Raw genomic sequence first — 17,281 nt, forward strand, 5'->3', positions numbered from 1 at the left:
TTTCTGCCTCCAAAAGTAGCCTTTATATTGCAATTGGTATGTACCCATCCCATGCAGGCTTTTAAATTTTTCATAAGCATGAACATACATACAACTATAATAATTGTAGTAAATAAAATTCACATTTATTGAGCATAAATCTGTGAGAAGCACCATTCTATGTACTTTACAAGCATTCATTTATTTAAGCTATGTAAGTAACTCCTTATGAGATAAATTTTATTATTCCTATTTTATTTACTTATTGAAGTATAGTTAGCTTACAATATTATATTAGTTTCAGGTGTACAACATAGTGATTTGATATTTTAATACATTATAAAATGTTCACCACTATGAGTCTGGTTACCGTCTGTCACCACATAAAATATTACAATGTTATTGCCTATATTCCCTAGGCTGTACATTACATCCCCACGACTTATTTATTTTACAACTGGAAGTTTGTACTTCTTAATCCCCTTTACCTATTTCACCCACCATTATTCCTATTTTAAGCATGAGGAAAGTAAGATACAGAGAGGATAAATAGATTTACCCAAGATGACAGGATGTAGTCTCAGGATTTGAACCAGATAGTCTCTATCTAGAGTCTGAAATTTTAACCATTAATTGCACTTATTTTTTAAATTAAAAATTTTATTTTGAGATAATTATAGGTTCATCTGTAGCTATAAGAAACAATATAGAGAGATCCTGTGTCCCCTTTACCCAGTTTTCCCCAATGGTAACACTTGTAGAACATTACTACTCTATGAAACAGGATACTGAAATTAATAAAGTCAAGATACAGAATAATTTTATCACCACAAGGATCCCTCATGATGACTTTTATAGCTACTATCTGCCTGTCCCTGGCCAACTGAAACCACCAGTCTCATCTTCATTTCTATAATTCTGTCATTTCAAGAATGTAATATAAATGGAATAATATAGTTTGTAATATTTAGGGGGATTGCTTTTTGTTAATCAGCATAATTCCCTGGAGATCATCCAGTTGTTTTGCATATCAATATTTCATTCTTTTTCATGCTGAATAGTATTCCATGATATGGATTACCACAGTTTGTTTAACTATTCACCGTTTGAGGGACATCTGGGTTGTTTCTAGTTTTGGCTATTACAAATAAAACTGCTATGAGCAGTTAATTAGTGTACAAACTTTTGTGTAAACATAAGTTTTCACTGCTCTGGGATATATATGGCTGGGTTGTACAGTAATTGCATGTTTAGTTTTATAAGAAACTGCCAAACTGTTTTCCAGAATGGCTGCACCATTTTTACATCCCCACCAGCAACCTATGAGTGATCTAATTTCTCCACATCCTCACCAGCATTTGATGTTGTCATTATTTTTTATTTTAGCCATTCTGATAGTTGTGTAGTGATATCTCATTGTGGTTTTAATTTGCATTCCCCTAATGATTAATGAGGTTGAACATCTTTCCATGTAACTATTTGCCATCCATATATCCTCCTCAGTGAAACATCACTTCATATCTTTTGCCCATTTTATGATTGGATCTATTGGCTTTTCGCTGTTGAGTTTTGCAAGTCTTTATATAGTATATATAGTATGCTAGATATTAGTCCTTTATTGGATAGCTTGTCTTTTCGTCCTCTGAATAGGATATTTCACAGAGCAAAAGTTTTTAATTCTTATGAGACCCAATTTATCAGTCTTTCCTTTTATGGAACATGGTTTTGGTCTACAGTCTAAGAACTCTTATCTAGACCTAGATTCCAAAGACTTTTTCCTATTTTTTCAAAGTTTTATAGTTTTCCTTTAACATTTCAGTATCTGTTTTTAAGTTAATTTTTGTGTAATGTGTGAGGTTTAGGTCAAGATTCTTTGTTGTTCTTATTGTTTTGCCCAGGGATGTCCATTTGCTATAGAACTATTTGTTGAAAAGGTTATGCTTCCTCCATTAAATTCCTTTTGCATATTTGTAAAAAAAAAATCAGTTGAGCATATTATGTGAACTGCCTCTGGGTCCTCTATTCTGTTCCTCTGATAATACAACACTGTCTTGATTACTGTAATTATATAGTAGGAGTTAATATTGGGTAGAAAGATTTCTCTCATTTTATTCTTTTTCATTGTTTTAGCTATTCAAAAGCCTATGCCTTTCCATATAAATTTTACCATAACATTTTCTATATCTACAAAAATCCTTGCTGGGATTTTCATAGTAACCACACCAAACCTATAGATCAATTTGGGGAGAACTGACATTTTTACTATATTGAGTCCTCTAATCCATGAAGACAGTATGTATCCCCATTTATTGAAGTCTTCCTTGGTTTATTTCATTAGTAAGATATTGTAACTATTCTGTGAAGACAATGATCATTTCTCCCCACTGTCTCATCTGAACAACCTCAATATCCATTATGCTGGTCACTCTGCAATCACCATGCTAAGTAAAAACTAAAAGAGCACCTATAGCTGGCTGTTGCTAAAACTCAAAAAGATATCACACTTCATTAAGCTTCACACACACACACACAGACACACACAGACACACACAGACACACACACACACACACACACACACACACGGTACACTAAGAAATCTCCAAACACCTATCCGGGGGATCACGGCCATTATGAAACACACAAACACTCTCCCATACACTCAGCAGGGAGGAGACCCTAACAAGGAGGGATCACAGGGGTAATAGTGAGACTGGCATTTTATCTGCCTAGGCATTCTGGCGCTATTGACCAGGATGGATGCAGACTTCTCACAGGAATTTTCAGCATACATATTCTGTACATGATTTGTTAGATTTATACCTAAATATTTCATATTCTTTGTTAATGTAAATGGTATTGTTTTTTTAATTTCATTTTCCACATGCTGATAGCTAATATATAGATATGCAATTGATTTTTATGTGTTAATTTTGTATTCTAAAACATTGCTAATCTCACTTACTAGTTCTAGTTTTTTTGTTTTTTCTTTTGGATTCTTTAATATTTTCAATATAGACAAAGATGTCATCTGCAAATAGTGAAAACTTTATTTCTTCCTTTCTAACCAATCGGTATGCCTTTTATTTATTAATTATCATCATCATCATCATCATGCTTTATTTCAGTGGTCAGAATGCCGAGTTCTATGTTGATTAAGAGTGGTGAGAGTGGGCATCCTTGTCTTGTTCCTGATATTAGGGGGAAAAATAATGTCTTTCACCTTTAAAGATGATGTTAGCTGTAGGTTTTTTGTAGGTGCTCTTTATCAAATTGAAGAAGTTCCACTCTGTTCTCAGTCTGCTGAGAGTTTTCATCATGAATAGATGTTGGATTTTGTCATATGCCTTATGTGTCAATTGGTATCATGATATGATGTTTATTCTTTAGCCTGTTGAATTGTGGATTAAATTCACTTTCAAATGTTGGACCAAAGTAGTTGCATCAACATGCATGTCCATTAATGTTCTTAACCAATACTAGGCCTTTCACACTTTATAGTTTTTGGCCTTCAGAGGGGAGTGAAATTGTATCTAGTTGTATCAATTTGTGTTTTCCAAATTTCTGGTAAGAATATATTTTTATGTTAAATTCAAGTTTCCTATTCTGTGAAATTCCCATCTGTGTCCTTATCTGTATTAGGTTTTTGTTAACGATTTATAGGAGTTATTTGCTTTGGTACCCCTAACATATATATGATATTTTTGCATATAATATCTGTTGTATATGATATTATACTTCATAAATTCTGCTATAAGTGGCAAATTTTTTCAACATTATATTTCTGAGATTCAGCCATACTGAAACATTTGGCTTAATTTCACCTTTCACATTTTATGAAAATAACACATTCCATACATCCATTATCTTGTTAATAAGTATATACAGTAAGATTGTTTCCATTTTTTTCCATTTTTATGAACATTTTTCTACATGGGTTTTTTGGAATATTTGTAAGAGTTCCTCTAGGAGAAAAATTATTGACTTATAGACTAAAGGCATTGTGATAGAGTACTAACATGTCTTCCCAAGATTCTTATCCCCGGTATACACACACTTTCTCCCAGCTTCTCAATAAAACACTTATCTAGGTACTGGTGTGAAGAGATTTTGCAGATGTCAAATAGTCCCAAATCATTTGACCAAGTGTTGTCTTGAAATCAGTCAACTGAGCATGGTATAACTGACTGTGGTCTCTGCAATTTCTACCCCAGGGGTAGTAACTCTAAATTTTTGCCTCCTCATCTTTATTGTATCAGCCATTCCAATTGGTGTATTAGCCTCTAATCTTTCTTTAATAGGAGGTGTTTTGGTTTTCTGATTAATTATGACTGATACACTTTTTCTTGCAGTATTTATCTTTGTTTTTAAAATGTTCATATAATGTCTTATTCTTGCTTGAGATATGATGTGACTGTGTATTTCCATTGCTACAAAAAAAAAATTTCCATTTTCTTTAACTCTCTCTTGTACATCATATGCCATCTATTTTTAAATCGATAGGATACAAACAAAAAACAGCATATTTTTTACAGGTACAGAAATAAAATGATTGTGAGAAGAATTCACTACATATCACTCCTATTGTTACTAAAATGACATAGTACCTAATGTCAGGGAACATAACACTTTTCTTCACTGAATACCCTTATGTGTATCCTCAAGAATATTGGAAACTGAGAGAACTTGATCCACCTTGCTGGAGTGTATTACATTTAAAGTGTACCTGAGTATTTTTAAAGAAAAGACTGCAAAATTCTTCTATAAAGCAATTCATCTTCGAGTTCCTCCTCCTCCTTCTCTTTCTTCTCCTTCTTTATCTCTTCCCTTCACCTTCACCTTCCCTTTCTTTTTCTTACGTGTCCCATCTTAATTATGCAAATATGAAGAAAGGAGGCGCCTGTTGCCTTGGGAGATGTATATATCTGCAGTATAATTAGCCTAGCAAAGAAGGTTCCTCTTAATATCCCTTGGTTGCAGATTCTGTTTACTGGGAGGAGATGGATAAATGTGCCTGAGAGCCAATGAGTCACATGGGAGGAAAGGATTAAAACTCTTGCAAATCCCTTTGGAGGTCAAACATTATTAAAAACTCACTGATGTTTTGTGATGGTTCTAGGCAAGATCTGCTGACATGAAAGGCCACCAAGCACAAGCTATGTGCTATGTAGAAATGGGTAAAGCAGTTGAAGATCTAGACTCTTTATTAAGAGGACTATTCAACTCAAGAAACAGAAACTGGATTCCTGCTGATATAATCATTCGAGGATGCGAGCATTTGATTTGATTTCAAGTTCAAAAAGCAAATCACACTTAAACTTTAAATAAAGCAGTGCATGTAAAGTACCTCTGTAGTCTCTGACAGTAAGTGGCTACTCAGTAAATAACAGTTATTTATTCTATAACTCCTCCTCTACCCACACTGGGGGGAAGAAATAGAATATGTATCATTTGGTTGGAATTTGCAGATTTCTTTTGGGCTTCTGTTCACTGCAAAGCACAAACTCCCAATTGATCCTCCCTTCATCTCTAGAAAGTCCTCTTACCATTATTATTAACAGCTCTTCTATAAAACTGCCACAATTCAAGTAACTTCGTGTCTTAGACCTCTTTTCTGTCCTTACAACATATGAAGGGACTTCCTGTGGCTGATCAACATTTATTGATCCAAATATTTGCTGTCTTCGAATAGCATTGAATTAAAATTATTCTTAATTATATCAATCCCAAAATTTTAAGATTATCCCATTATAGATGTACTTTATTGAATTTAAATAATCTAATTATCAAAATATTTATATATTAGGATTTCTAAATTCTTTAACACTAATAAATATTAACACTGTGGGAAATATTTCATCTTCTGACGTTGTTTATTAACAAACTCAGTTTGTGTGTGCATCACAGTAGTACACTTAATCAAGCCAGACTATTTTTATCCAAATAGATGGAGAAAATTATTAGGTCAACTCTTTTGCTTAGTAAATCTACACTCATTTCAAAAAATTATTCATGGAGATCCCCACCTTCTATATGCTGCCAATATTATCAATGAAAAAAATAGTGCTATTTTTGAAATGGCAGTTATATAAACTTACCTTTCCACATTTTCTTAAAAGTGACCTACCTTTTAAAGATTCAAGGCATGTATTTTATTTCAAATAGCATGTTTTACTACTGTAACAATTTAACCTACTTGCCTACTCCTTCAAAACTTAAGTTCTTGATTTTTTTAAACTCATCACATTTTTTTACAATCCCTTCTCCCTCTTCATAGACAGCATTCTTGATTTTTAATAGAAATTGCATATATTTAAGGTGTACAACATGATGTTTGATATACAATACATAGTGAAATGATTACTACAGTCAAGTTAATTAACACATCCAGCATTCTTGTTTTTACTTAAAAGCATCACAATTTTCAAAATTGTATTCCTCCACTTGTCATAGAGTAAAAACCTCCTTTTGGCTTAAGTTATGGGTGTTTTCCTATCTCATATTTTGCTCTGGAAATAGAGGAACAACTAACTTTAAATCTAAAACGTATTTATAAATTTACATCAAGTTTTAAAGTCTTTTTAATAGAATTATGGCATGTTTTATACTGTTTTGTTAACAACCACTTGCAAATAAGAGGCATTTGGCAATTGTTAAACTGAATTATATTCTCATTATCATATGTAGATCTATATCTAAGATGAACCCCAACAAAACATAGCGGCATCTTGGTACACTCAATAGGAATAAATACAATGAAATGTTTGCTCAGGTTATTAGTAAACACATGCTGATTTGTTTCCAGAAAAACTTCAAATGTTGTATTTAAAAAATACTAGAGATATTTTATACTTTAGCTTAAAAAACAAAGACACTAGTGTATTGATAAATGGTAGTTTGTGCAATCACTTCTGATTTGGTATACTGGGGTAGAAATTTTCAGAAAAGTGAGAAATAACTTACTAAAAGTGAGTATGTACTATGTATTTTGTAAAAGTACAGGTAGTTATTATATTGCTGTAGCCCTTCATTATGAAGATAACTATATGTTATTGCAGCCCAGACCACATTCGCAAGTTTGTAAAGAGATACCTAACTAGCTGTGTTCACAAAACTGCTACAAACCAAACACTCACAGCATTTCATTTCATTCTCAGTGCCAAATCAAAGATGAAGTACCTGGATAGGGTATGCCTTTGTACAATTAAATGGGAACATTCAGGATGAAGGAGCAAAATTGCCCAAGTTCACACAGTTTGAGTATGTCAGATCAAGAAATAGAACTCACATCTTGTGCGTCCAGAGGCATTTCTAAGACTGTTTCTATATGACTGTTGCTTCTAGACTATCTGTATCCAGAACTATGTCCATAGATGATGTTCTCTTCCCCCTTCCTAGATGCCTCTATACACATCCCTTCTTCACCTGTACTGAGCTAATTGGCTTTCATTTGAGGTAGGAAATATGACTCTGACCCTTGACAGATTTAGAACAGATTTTTATTTCTATTCTTGTTTCACAGGGGTGAGATTTATGAATGCTATTTAAATACTTCTTAATTTAAATGTGCTAAAATAATATGAAGTTAGAAACTCTTTAAATGGGTGGTAATTCCAAGTATTCAAACACATTAGGAAATGTAGACGAGGTCATTTTGCAAAGTTAAAAGTGCAAGAACTCAAAGTATCTAATTTAAAAATTAATTTATTCTTGTATCTGTTATGGAATTAGTTCTCCTCTTCCCTTTTTTCCTGTACTATTTTTCTCTCCTCCTCTTACTTCACAGGCATATATTCAGATATCCAGCCCCTGTCAATGAGCCTCCTTAATTGAGCCAGGTGGTCTTGGAGGCAGAATTTCACCAGGAATACTAAAGGTAGTGCTTATGTGGATGCTCTTTAAAGCCCCAGAGGGCATTTGGCAATGACTGAAGACGTTTTTGGTGTCATAACTAGAGTACAGGTGCTTCTGTCATCTAGGGGATAAAGACCAGGGATCCTGCTAAACATCCTTTATGCACAAGACACTCCCCAACACACACACACACACACACACACACACACACACACACACACACCCCAAAGAATTATCTGACCCAAAATATCAATAGTGCTGAGACTGAGCAACTCTGACCTAGGTAGGCATGGATCTCATTTTCTACTACGGAAATCTTGTAAAAAGTTTTTTATGATTAACCTCTTAGCAAGCTCTATCTAACTCACTGGCAGAGATTATATTTATGATTGATATGATCTAGTGCACTATCCAGTATAGCAGTCACTAGCCACATGTGATTATTTACATTTAAATTAAATTTGTCATTGAATAAAGTGAAAATTTCAGTTTCTTGGTCATACTAGCCAGATTTTGAGTGCTCGATAACCACATGTGGCTAGAGGTTTCTTTATTAGAACATTTCCATCATTGTAGAAAGTTCTATTGCACAATGCTAATCTAGAGACTCCACATATGAACCACAGTGAAAGTGAAATATCTGATAGACACCATGAATGATATATCATGTGTGTGAAGGAAATGGGGGTGGGAAATGTTATCTATTCTGAAGTTTATATTTTTACTTTTAATGATCAGTCATGTACCTACAACAATATCTAGAGAGGTTAAGGACTGAGCAAGATAACCAAAAATAAAGTAAAATAAAAATAAATTTTTCTTGAGAACGATTGAGGCCACGCTCTAGAATTTTAACTATACACATATAATATGCAAATATGTGTTCAACAGCCTATACGATGGGTTTTAAACATTGATTTCCATTTCTTTTTCAATCAATGAAATAGGATAATAGTTAAGCAACTGTTTTCCTCTTCTGTGTCAAAAGCTGCCTTGGGCCTACCTCACACTATTTGCACTGGGATATATGTCTCTGCTTCATAGCTCTGATTGTGTAAACCTTACTGGGTTTGCTAAGAACAGACTGTAATCATAAAGTCTGTGTAATTTCCCTCTGAAAAATTATTGCATTCCTCTCATATGTTTGGTTTAACCCAGATTGTGGTCCTTAGTATAGCTGCAATATCTGATCTTATTCCACATAAAATTAGAAGGAAACAGAATTCTCTGTGCTTTAAAAGAAAAATTGCACCAGATCGGTTCAACAGCCAAAGGAAAACATATTCAAGACTATTGCAATAGGGGAGAGAGATATAACTCAGCTTCACTGAAACAAAAAGCAGGAAAATTTTAAAGGCTGAGGTGAGCTAATGGAAAAATACTGGAGGATGTTGGAGGGAAGTGTGTCAGTGTGATTAGGCTATCTGTGTTTGCTAACTGGTGCTTATTTAAGTTAGTTTTCAACTATCACAGAGTCTGGGAAACATTTCTGATAATTACATTTCAAAGGGATGGCTCCCAGGTCTTTGAAAAAGACATTCCTAGGTTGTAGAAGACTTACATCTCAAAGAGACAGAGAAAAAATATTATCATTGCCAGTTTTCTTAAATAAATGTTCTACAAAAAGGAAGTCAGGGGTCTGTAGTTAGGAAGAAGCCTGGCTAAAGTTTAGTCAAGCTGAGGGGAATGTTAAGGCTGTCTTGGTCAGTGCACAATGAACTGTGACATTTTAACCCTAAGTTGCTGGGAAGAATAATTACTGATTTGAGTTTAGGTCAGAAAATGGAATCTTCCATTGAGCAATATCACACCGCCCCTCATACAACACAATTTACACATTTTATCACCCTGAATGAGGCCTAAGACAGTGCTATTTAGTTTTGTTTTGTTTTCAGGTAAGCAGCTTCAAGAAAACCAGTACTGAGTAATGGAAGGAAGAAAGAGTCTGAAACAGTAAGGGCAATTGTACCTAATTATCAACTTGATGACAAACTGAAATTATAATGGAGTTAATCACAGTTAAGGCATACAAAACTGGAGTTGGGCAGCCATTAAGGATCTGGTTTCAGACACATCTTTGCACCACTGAGAACTTGAATTTTCTTTGAACTCTACCAGAACCAAGGACATCACCAGCCAGCTGCAACCTTATGGTCTCAAGGTTGCTTGTAACTAAGCAACCATTTCGGACCCCAACCAACCATTACTTAACAAGCACCCTTACTTCTTGCCAGCTCCAATTATAATTCTTGATAAACAACTTACGTAAATAACTGTAACCTTCAGGATTTTGCCTTTATCAGCCTCCTCCATGTTGTAGTCGGGCGGAACACAATTCAAGTGCTTCTTGAAGCTGTGTCTCCCAAGGTGCAGTACTAACAAACCCGAAATAAACACTAAAAAGAAAAAAAATCCAATCAGTTCTCTATTTCTGAAATTTTGTTTAACAAGCTGAACCGAATTAGGACACAAAATTCATTCATTTTCAGAGTTTCTAAGAGTAACTTCTAAGTCCATAGCTATACTATAGTGAATCAGATTTGAGGACAAAGTCTCCATTTCAGAAGCTCACAGAGTAGGAGAGATAAGCTCCTGGCCAATTGGTCATCTCAAAGAGAATTTGCATGGGGCAGACGTGCAGAGTTTCCTGGTTTCTGAGCAATATTTTAATTTTAACCTCATAAGACTATTGTGCTGCTTTTACCCCAGACAGTGTGGGTTCTAACTTCTCCTTCATCTCCAGAATAAGGCAAGTCTCCCAGTCTCATTTGTCCATAACATTGCCTTTGAAAGCATTTATCACAATTGCAAATATTTAGTTATTTGCGTAATCACTTAGTTTTAAAATTACCTGCCCTAATAGCCTGTGAACTCCATGAGAGCATGTATACTCATAGCTTCCTTTTCCATTGCTGTGTCTCTAGCCTCTAGCTTAGCACATGGCCAAGAATAGGTATTAAATGATTATTTTCAATGTAGTGATACTGTGTGATAAACTCTTTGCTTCTTAAGAAACTTACAGGTAAATTCCTTTTACTCTGCATCAGACTTCTTAAGGAAATTTTCTAAAATGTACTATTTGTTCCTTTAAAAATAATATTGCATATTCAAAACAATTCAGAGCACAATGAAGCATTTCATAAGTTATGAGCACAGATTTGTCTCCATATGTTATATGTCATAATATATATGTTATTAATTTTCAAGATAGAGAGAAACCCAATCTCCTCACATACTTCAAAATAAACATTTTATAGATAAAAGTGGCATAACTGAAGTGAACCATATCAGTTTTTAAAAATGTACAAAGAGTATGTGGCCAGTAGGGTTGGTGTGTATTTCCACTGATGGTCAGAAACAATTTTAGACTAAAAAAATAATGATGTAGTCATGAAAAACAAAGGACACAAATGAGACACAATAAGGGCAATGAGATTATGCTACTTAAATGTAACTCAAATATATTGTATGCCTAATATATCTTAGATACTTTATAAATTGCATTTAACAAAGTAAAATAAATTTTTTGTTGAGGAAATATTACCCTAAGAAGGTTAGCTAGAAAATAGCAACAGAAGCTAAAAGAATGGAAAAATGATAGTTTAAACCTTATCCCTAAAACCTAACTCCAGTATTTAAGTTTGAATTAGATAATTTTCCCAACTGAGATTCTTCATGTATTTAGTAAGCTTGACTGGACTGATTCTAATTCATTTTCATACACAATGAGGCCTGCTATTTAGAAACTCTACACTATGTAATGTTTCACGTCACCTTTACATTTTTAAATAGTTCACTGCCAACCAACATTTGCTCATAAGGGTTCAATAAAAATGATGAGGATATAAAGAATGAATGATATTTTAACCTTGTTCTTTTCTCTTCCCATTGGGCATATTACATTATCACAGTGTTCAAATCTGCATCAAATCTTATAATCCTGGGTTATTTGTAAATGTTTTAGAGATAGTTGAATTTTTTGGAAAGAACATTTTAAATTAAATTTATGTATTTAATTTTCTGATAGACAATCAGAGCCTTTTGATCTAAAAATTATTCCTCAAATGTCTTGTAGAAAAAGTGACTCAAGAATAAACTCATGCAGAAAATATTTTCTCATGCAGAAAATATTGCCTGAGCTTTATTGAGATATAACTGACACATTGTGTAAGTTTAAGGTGTACAATGAGATGATTTGATACATTTATATATTGTGAAATGATTACAACAATAAGGTTAGTTAACATATCCTTCACCTCACATAGTTACCATTTTTTAACTATTTTAGATGGCCAATTACTTTTCCAAGTTATATGTCAATATATGTAAAGAGAGAGGTTTTCTCTGAAAAGTCCTACTTTTTGTTTAATATTTCTGTTATATAACATATTGTATTATATGTTGGGGTTAATTTTTTCCAAAACAAAAATGAATGTTTAATACTTTGTTCTTAAAAAATAAAGTATATGATATGTTGATTTTAAATTTTGAAGAAAACTGTGATATTCTTATAAATTAACCAACTACTTTCCCTCCCCCTCTCCCTCTTTTCCAGATGCCTCCCTTATCCAGATGTCTAGGACTTCCAACCAACTTCCAAAGGCTTTGCGTTTTTCTCATCTTAAAAAATTTCCCTATTATTTGATTCCTATGATTGTATTTGCTTGCTATATACCATTAAGTGTCGATCATGTTGTCTAGGGCTCAGCAAACTACCTCCCCTCGGACAAATCCAGCCCACCACCTGTTTTTGTTAATAAAATTTTATTGGAAGAAAGCCACGCCCATTCATTTGCATGTTATCTTTGGCTGATTTTATACTACAAGGTCAAAGTTGAATAGCTGTAACAAAGATCATATGGCCTGCAGAGCTTAAAGTATTTACTATCTGGCCCTTTGCAGCAAAAGTTTGCTGTCTCCTATCCATTGCCTGATATATAGCAGGTGCTGAATATATACTCATACATTAATTACATTAATAGATGATGGATGGCAAATGATAGGGAGATGCAGGCTTTATGTAAGAGGAGACCACTTCCTTCATTCCGGGTGTTGAGATCCAAATTGGCTTCTGGAGTATGAGTGGGTTTTATTATGGTTAGAGAGAAAGAAAAATGTAACTCTTCACAGAAACAATAAATATTGGGACCAGGTGGTGAAGTGAACTAAAAGATTTAGTTCTTGGCTGTTGTAAAAAACATATAATTTCATATCAGAAGAGTATACGAATATCTGATTGCCTCCAATTCTCAAAAATTGGATGCTCAGTAAGAACACTAAGTGTGGTAGAGTTCACTATTACCTAATTTAAGAAATTTTCACAGCCTATTGTGTTTCTTATCTTGAGGTACTTTCATTGCTACTTCTACCTTTGCTGTGGAACTGTTAACTAGTCAAAAGTGAAAATAAACAGTCAATGAATTTCTTTCTAAAGATTGCTATAAAATACTTACAGTATAAGTTAGGAGTTTGGAATTAACCTATTCACACTACTACATGTAAAACAGATAACCAACAAGAACCTACTGTATAGCACAGGGAACTATATTCAATATTTTGTAATAACCTATGAGGGAAAAGAATCTGAAAAAAATAGATATATATGTATATATAACTGAATCACTTTGCTGTACACCTGAAATTAATATAACATTGTAAATCAACTATACTTCAATAAAAATAAGTAAATAATTTTTTTTAAAAAAATGCTTAAAGTAGAAGAGCTTGTAATATTTAGGGTTTTTAGTTATCGGAGTTATATTACAGTCCTTTGAAATATGGATAAATAAGAGCTGGCTTGAAAAAAAAGTTTAATAGAAATTATGCAGCAGAAATCCAGAGAAGGAGAAAGAATATAGTTTCTTCAGTTAGTGAAACTTGATTTCTTAGATTTCTCAAGTAGTTACTGGACTATGGAATCTCCAGAGAAGTGACTGAACACAAGAAATTTTCATGGTTGATAGAAATACATTTTCTTTGGTCATATACGAAGCAATCTTGAGGATGGGCAAACATACTATATAAAGAGACTGTCAAACGTTGTTGTTTAAATTGTATTGCTTTTGTGGATTTAAAGTGGGTTTATAATTGTATATTATAATATATTTAGTATAAAATAGAATGTATAATTGGATTCTTCAAAATATAGAAATGATATTTATGTCTCATTTCTACTTTCAGAATTCCTTATTTCATTTTTTCCATTTAAATTATCTCTGTCGTGCTGTTTTACATTCTTTTTATCTGCTGTTTTATTTATATTTATATTTGTTTATGAAGATAGAAAAATTCATAATAAAGGATGTGGTTGGCAATAAATAAGCTGTGAGACTGCATATTTTGTAACAGAGGAAGCTTGGGACATGAAACAGAAGCGCTGAGCGTTAAACTTTCACTCTCTGTGGACGCAGGGGGCTGCGGCATTACTCCTGAATAAAAGAAGACCTGGCTGTGGAGCTGTGAGGACTTGAAAAATCTGTTTACAAGCATGGTGCCCAATTTGCAAGTTAAAGTGGAATATAGCTGGAAATAAATTTAAGAAGCAAATCCACCTGCCATAAAGAGCACTGCTTTTCAACCAAGAGGCCAAAGAAAAGTAATAGTTGGGAAAGTCCTGATCTTAGAACCAGGCACTTTGAATAAAAATTATTAACACTGGAGAGGGAACTGCCATATAAAATGCTTGTATCAGACCATCTAGTTTGGTGGATGAGGAAATCCGGCATATCTAGTCATGAGGTATTTGCAGGACAAAAAGCAAAATATCAATTCATTGTTAGAATATCTTCCATCCTCCTCCAAATGGTAGAATTCAAGAATGAAAAAGAGACCTTACAAATGAAGAAGAGACTGAAATGTCAATAACAGCCTACAAAAGAACTGACTTTTCTTTTCTTTCCTTTTTCTCTTTCTTTTCCCCTTTCTTTCTTTCTCTCTCTCTCTCTTTCTGTTTTTTCATTTATCAATGTTTTATACAATCAACAAGCATTGAGTGGCAATTATAATTTATTGTGATAAACACTGAAGATAAAAAGATAAAAAATAAAGCAATATAGTAAATGGATTAATAGAAATGTGCACATAGTATTATTGGGCACCTAGAGGAAGAATGTAACACCATTTAAGATGAGGAATTCAGGAAAGAAATAACCTCAATATTGAGTCATTGGTATGAGTATGAATATTGAATATTGAGTCATTGGTATGAGTATGAATTGGCTGCGGGAATAGGGACAGGAAAGAAGTGAGGTAGAGATTGAGCAGAAGATATTTTTGGCAATTAGTATGTTATAAGGAAAGTCTTTGAAAAGCAAAACTACACAGTGTATGAAGGAAACACGTACCATTCTGGGTTATTGAAGCCAGAAATTTGAGGCAGGGAAATGGTCAGTGATAAGAAAAAGGGTCAGGTCATAGAGAGCCTTGTATAAGTCTTTTAGAAATGTTGGAATCCATACTATAAGTAACTAGGACCCATGGAAGCATTTTAAGCAGCTGAATTATTTGAAATATTGCTTTTTAAATAATGTTGGTGGCTTTTTACAGGGTTTCCACATTTTTAGTGGGGGTCACTGAATATTGATTAGTCACCCAAGCAGATTTAGGAAGTTGTAATAGTGAGATGTTAGATTTAAACTTGAAATATTGAAGTTGTTATGAGAATGAATAGAAGGGAGCTTACTAAAAATATTTAGAGGGTAAAACTGACAGACTATTATAACGAATTTGATGTCAGGGTTGAGAGAAAAAAGAGATTTAAAAATGATACCTAGCTGGAATGGTTGGGTGGATGGTGGTATAACTAAGTAAGATATAAAATAATCTAGAAGGAAACAAAAATCTGGTGGAGGAAAGAATAGTGCAGTATTCTTATATGCTATATTTAAGGTGTCTGCAGACAGCTGGATTTAGTGTATAACTCCAGCAGAGATCTGGACAGCATAATGGTAAGGATGAGACAATGACAATGACTGGGATCTCACATATAGAGCAGTGGGTGAAAGGTAGACCATTACAAATTTTCAAGGTTGACAGATATATCCAGATTTGGAAAAACAATGGGTGAAGAATGGGAACCAATATTAGAGGCATAGGTTCAAGGAAGTAGATCATTGAAATAAGGAAACAAAACATTTGCGGCAATGTGTAGGTCAATCCAGGCTAGCTCCATCATGTCATGCTCTGTCCACTCCTAACCAAAACTTGGCTGACTCAGATGGAAGGTCCACTTTTCATTTCATTTCTCTTTACGTTCTCACTTCCATCTTGAATTTAATTCTTTGCTATATTCCTTTTGGGTTCCAAAAAAGCTCCAGATTTGAGCATTTTCATGCTTCCTCTCCCATAGGCTCAACTTTCCCCGTCCCCACACCCTTGTATGTATGCTTTTCAAAATCATGCCAGTATCCTGGCAGTCTCATTGTAAGGTGATTTTGTTATTGCTTTTGTTGTTGCTTACTTGCCTTCACCATATTTGTGCCAAACAGTGTGATGGATGTTGAAGAAAGCAAAAATAAGAGGATGTTAATTCCAGTTCTTTGGGGGTTTGTAATCTAGGTATTAAGATATGCTTAAAAATCACTATCATTTGCTGTAGGAATTAGAGTGAGGTAAGCGAAAAAAAAATGTAATATAATATGATCCCAGTATTTTTAGTTTCCTTCCTTTTTCCCACTTTAGAAGTGTTAAAACTGAAACCCAGAAAGCTGATCTTGACTTTCCCAAGATCACGGTACTGGCTAATGTTTAAATGAATAGTTCTTTGGTGAACAAATGGGTATTGTGGGGGCTGAAGATTCAGATTTAGGGGTTGACTGCAGGATTAACTATGCCCGCACAAAGTGCACGTTATCATAGAGAGCTATCTATTTAACTGCGTTTCTAGAAAAGGCATATTACTTAATGGAAAATTCAAAATACATGACATGTTCATTTCCATTCAGTATATCTTGCTACAATAATTCCATGTGCTTAGTAAAAAGAAAGAAAGCTCTCTAAAAACAGCAGGCCACAGTCTTTCCTTGTTGAAAACCTTACTCTTCTTTGTCATATTGGCTGATGTTCAGCTGCACACAAAGAAGCAGGTTGTTCCTGCTGGGCTTCACAAGGAGGAGGTGACAGAAGCCCAGGTATGAGCTCATAGCCATGGTCCCCGACATGGTAGGGTACAGCAGTCCCTCCATTCTGCACAGAGCCACATGTTAATTGTATATCTGTTGAAATGCTGCTCCCTCCAATCCTGATCTACAGAACACTGTGATGAGAGCTCTAGGGAAGCCCTGTTCCAGAACCAAGGAATTTTTATGGCAGTGATATAGGAAGATGAAAACATCTCATCCACAACTTCCATTAAGTTGGCTACAGTAACCAGGCCAGGGGACCTAGGCTCCTGGTGGGAGAACTCACAGATCTTTGTGGCATGCCTATAAATGTCCAGATAGCCATCATGGA

At 34.1% G+C, this 17,281-nt stretch overlaps 1 protein-coding gene across 1 annotated transcript in view; it reads right to left on the minus strand.

The window, feature by feature from the left end:
• The window catches only part of LOC132513200 (programmed cell death protein 7-like), a 36,076-nt gene extending 19,087 nt beyond the window's left edge, over positions 1-16,989 (minus strand). The window contains 1 exon segment of the mRNA XM_060137372.1: positions 16,868-16,989. Coding sequence (XP_059993355.1) covers positions 16,868-16,989 — 122 coding nt within the window.
• Between the last annotated feature and the right edge of the window lie 292 nt (positions 16,990-17,281).

Source organism: Lagenorhynchus albirostris, chromosome X, assembly GCF_949774975.1.
Source record: "Lagenorhynchus albirostris chromosome X, mLagAlb1.1, whole genome shotgun sequence".
Taxonomy (NCBI): Eukaryota; Metazoa; Chordata; class Mammalia; order Artiodactyla; family Delphinidae; genus Lagenorhynchus; species Lagenorhynchus albirostris.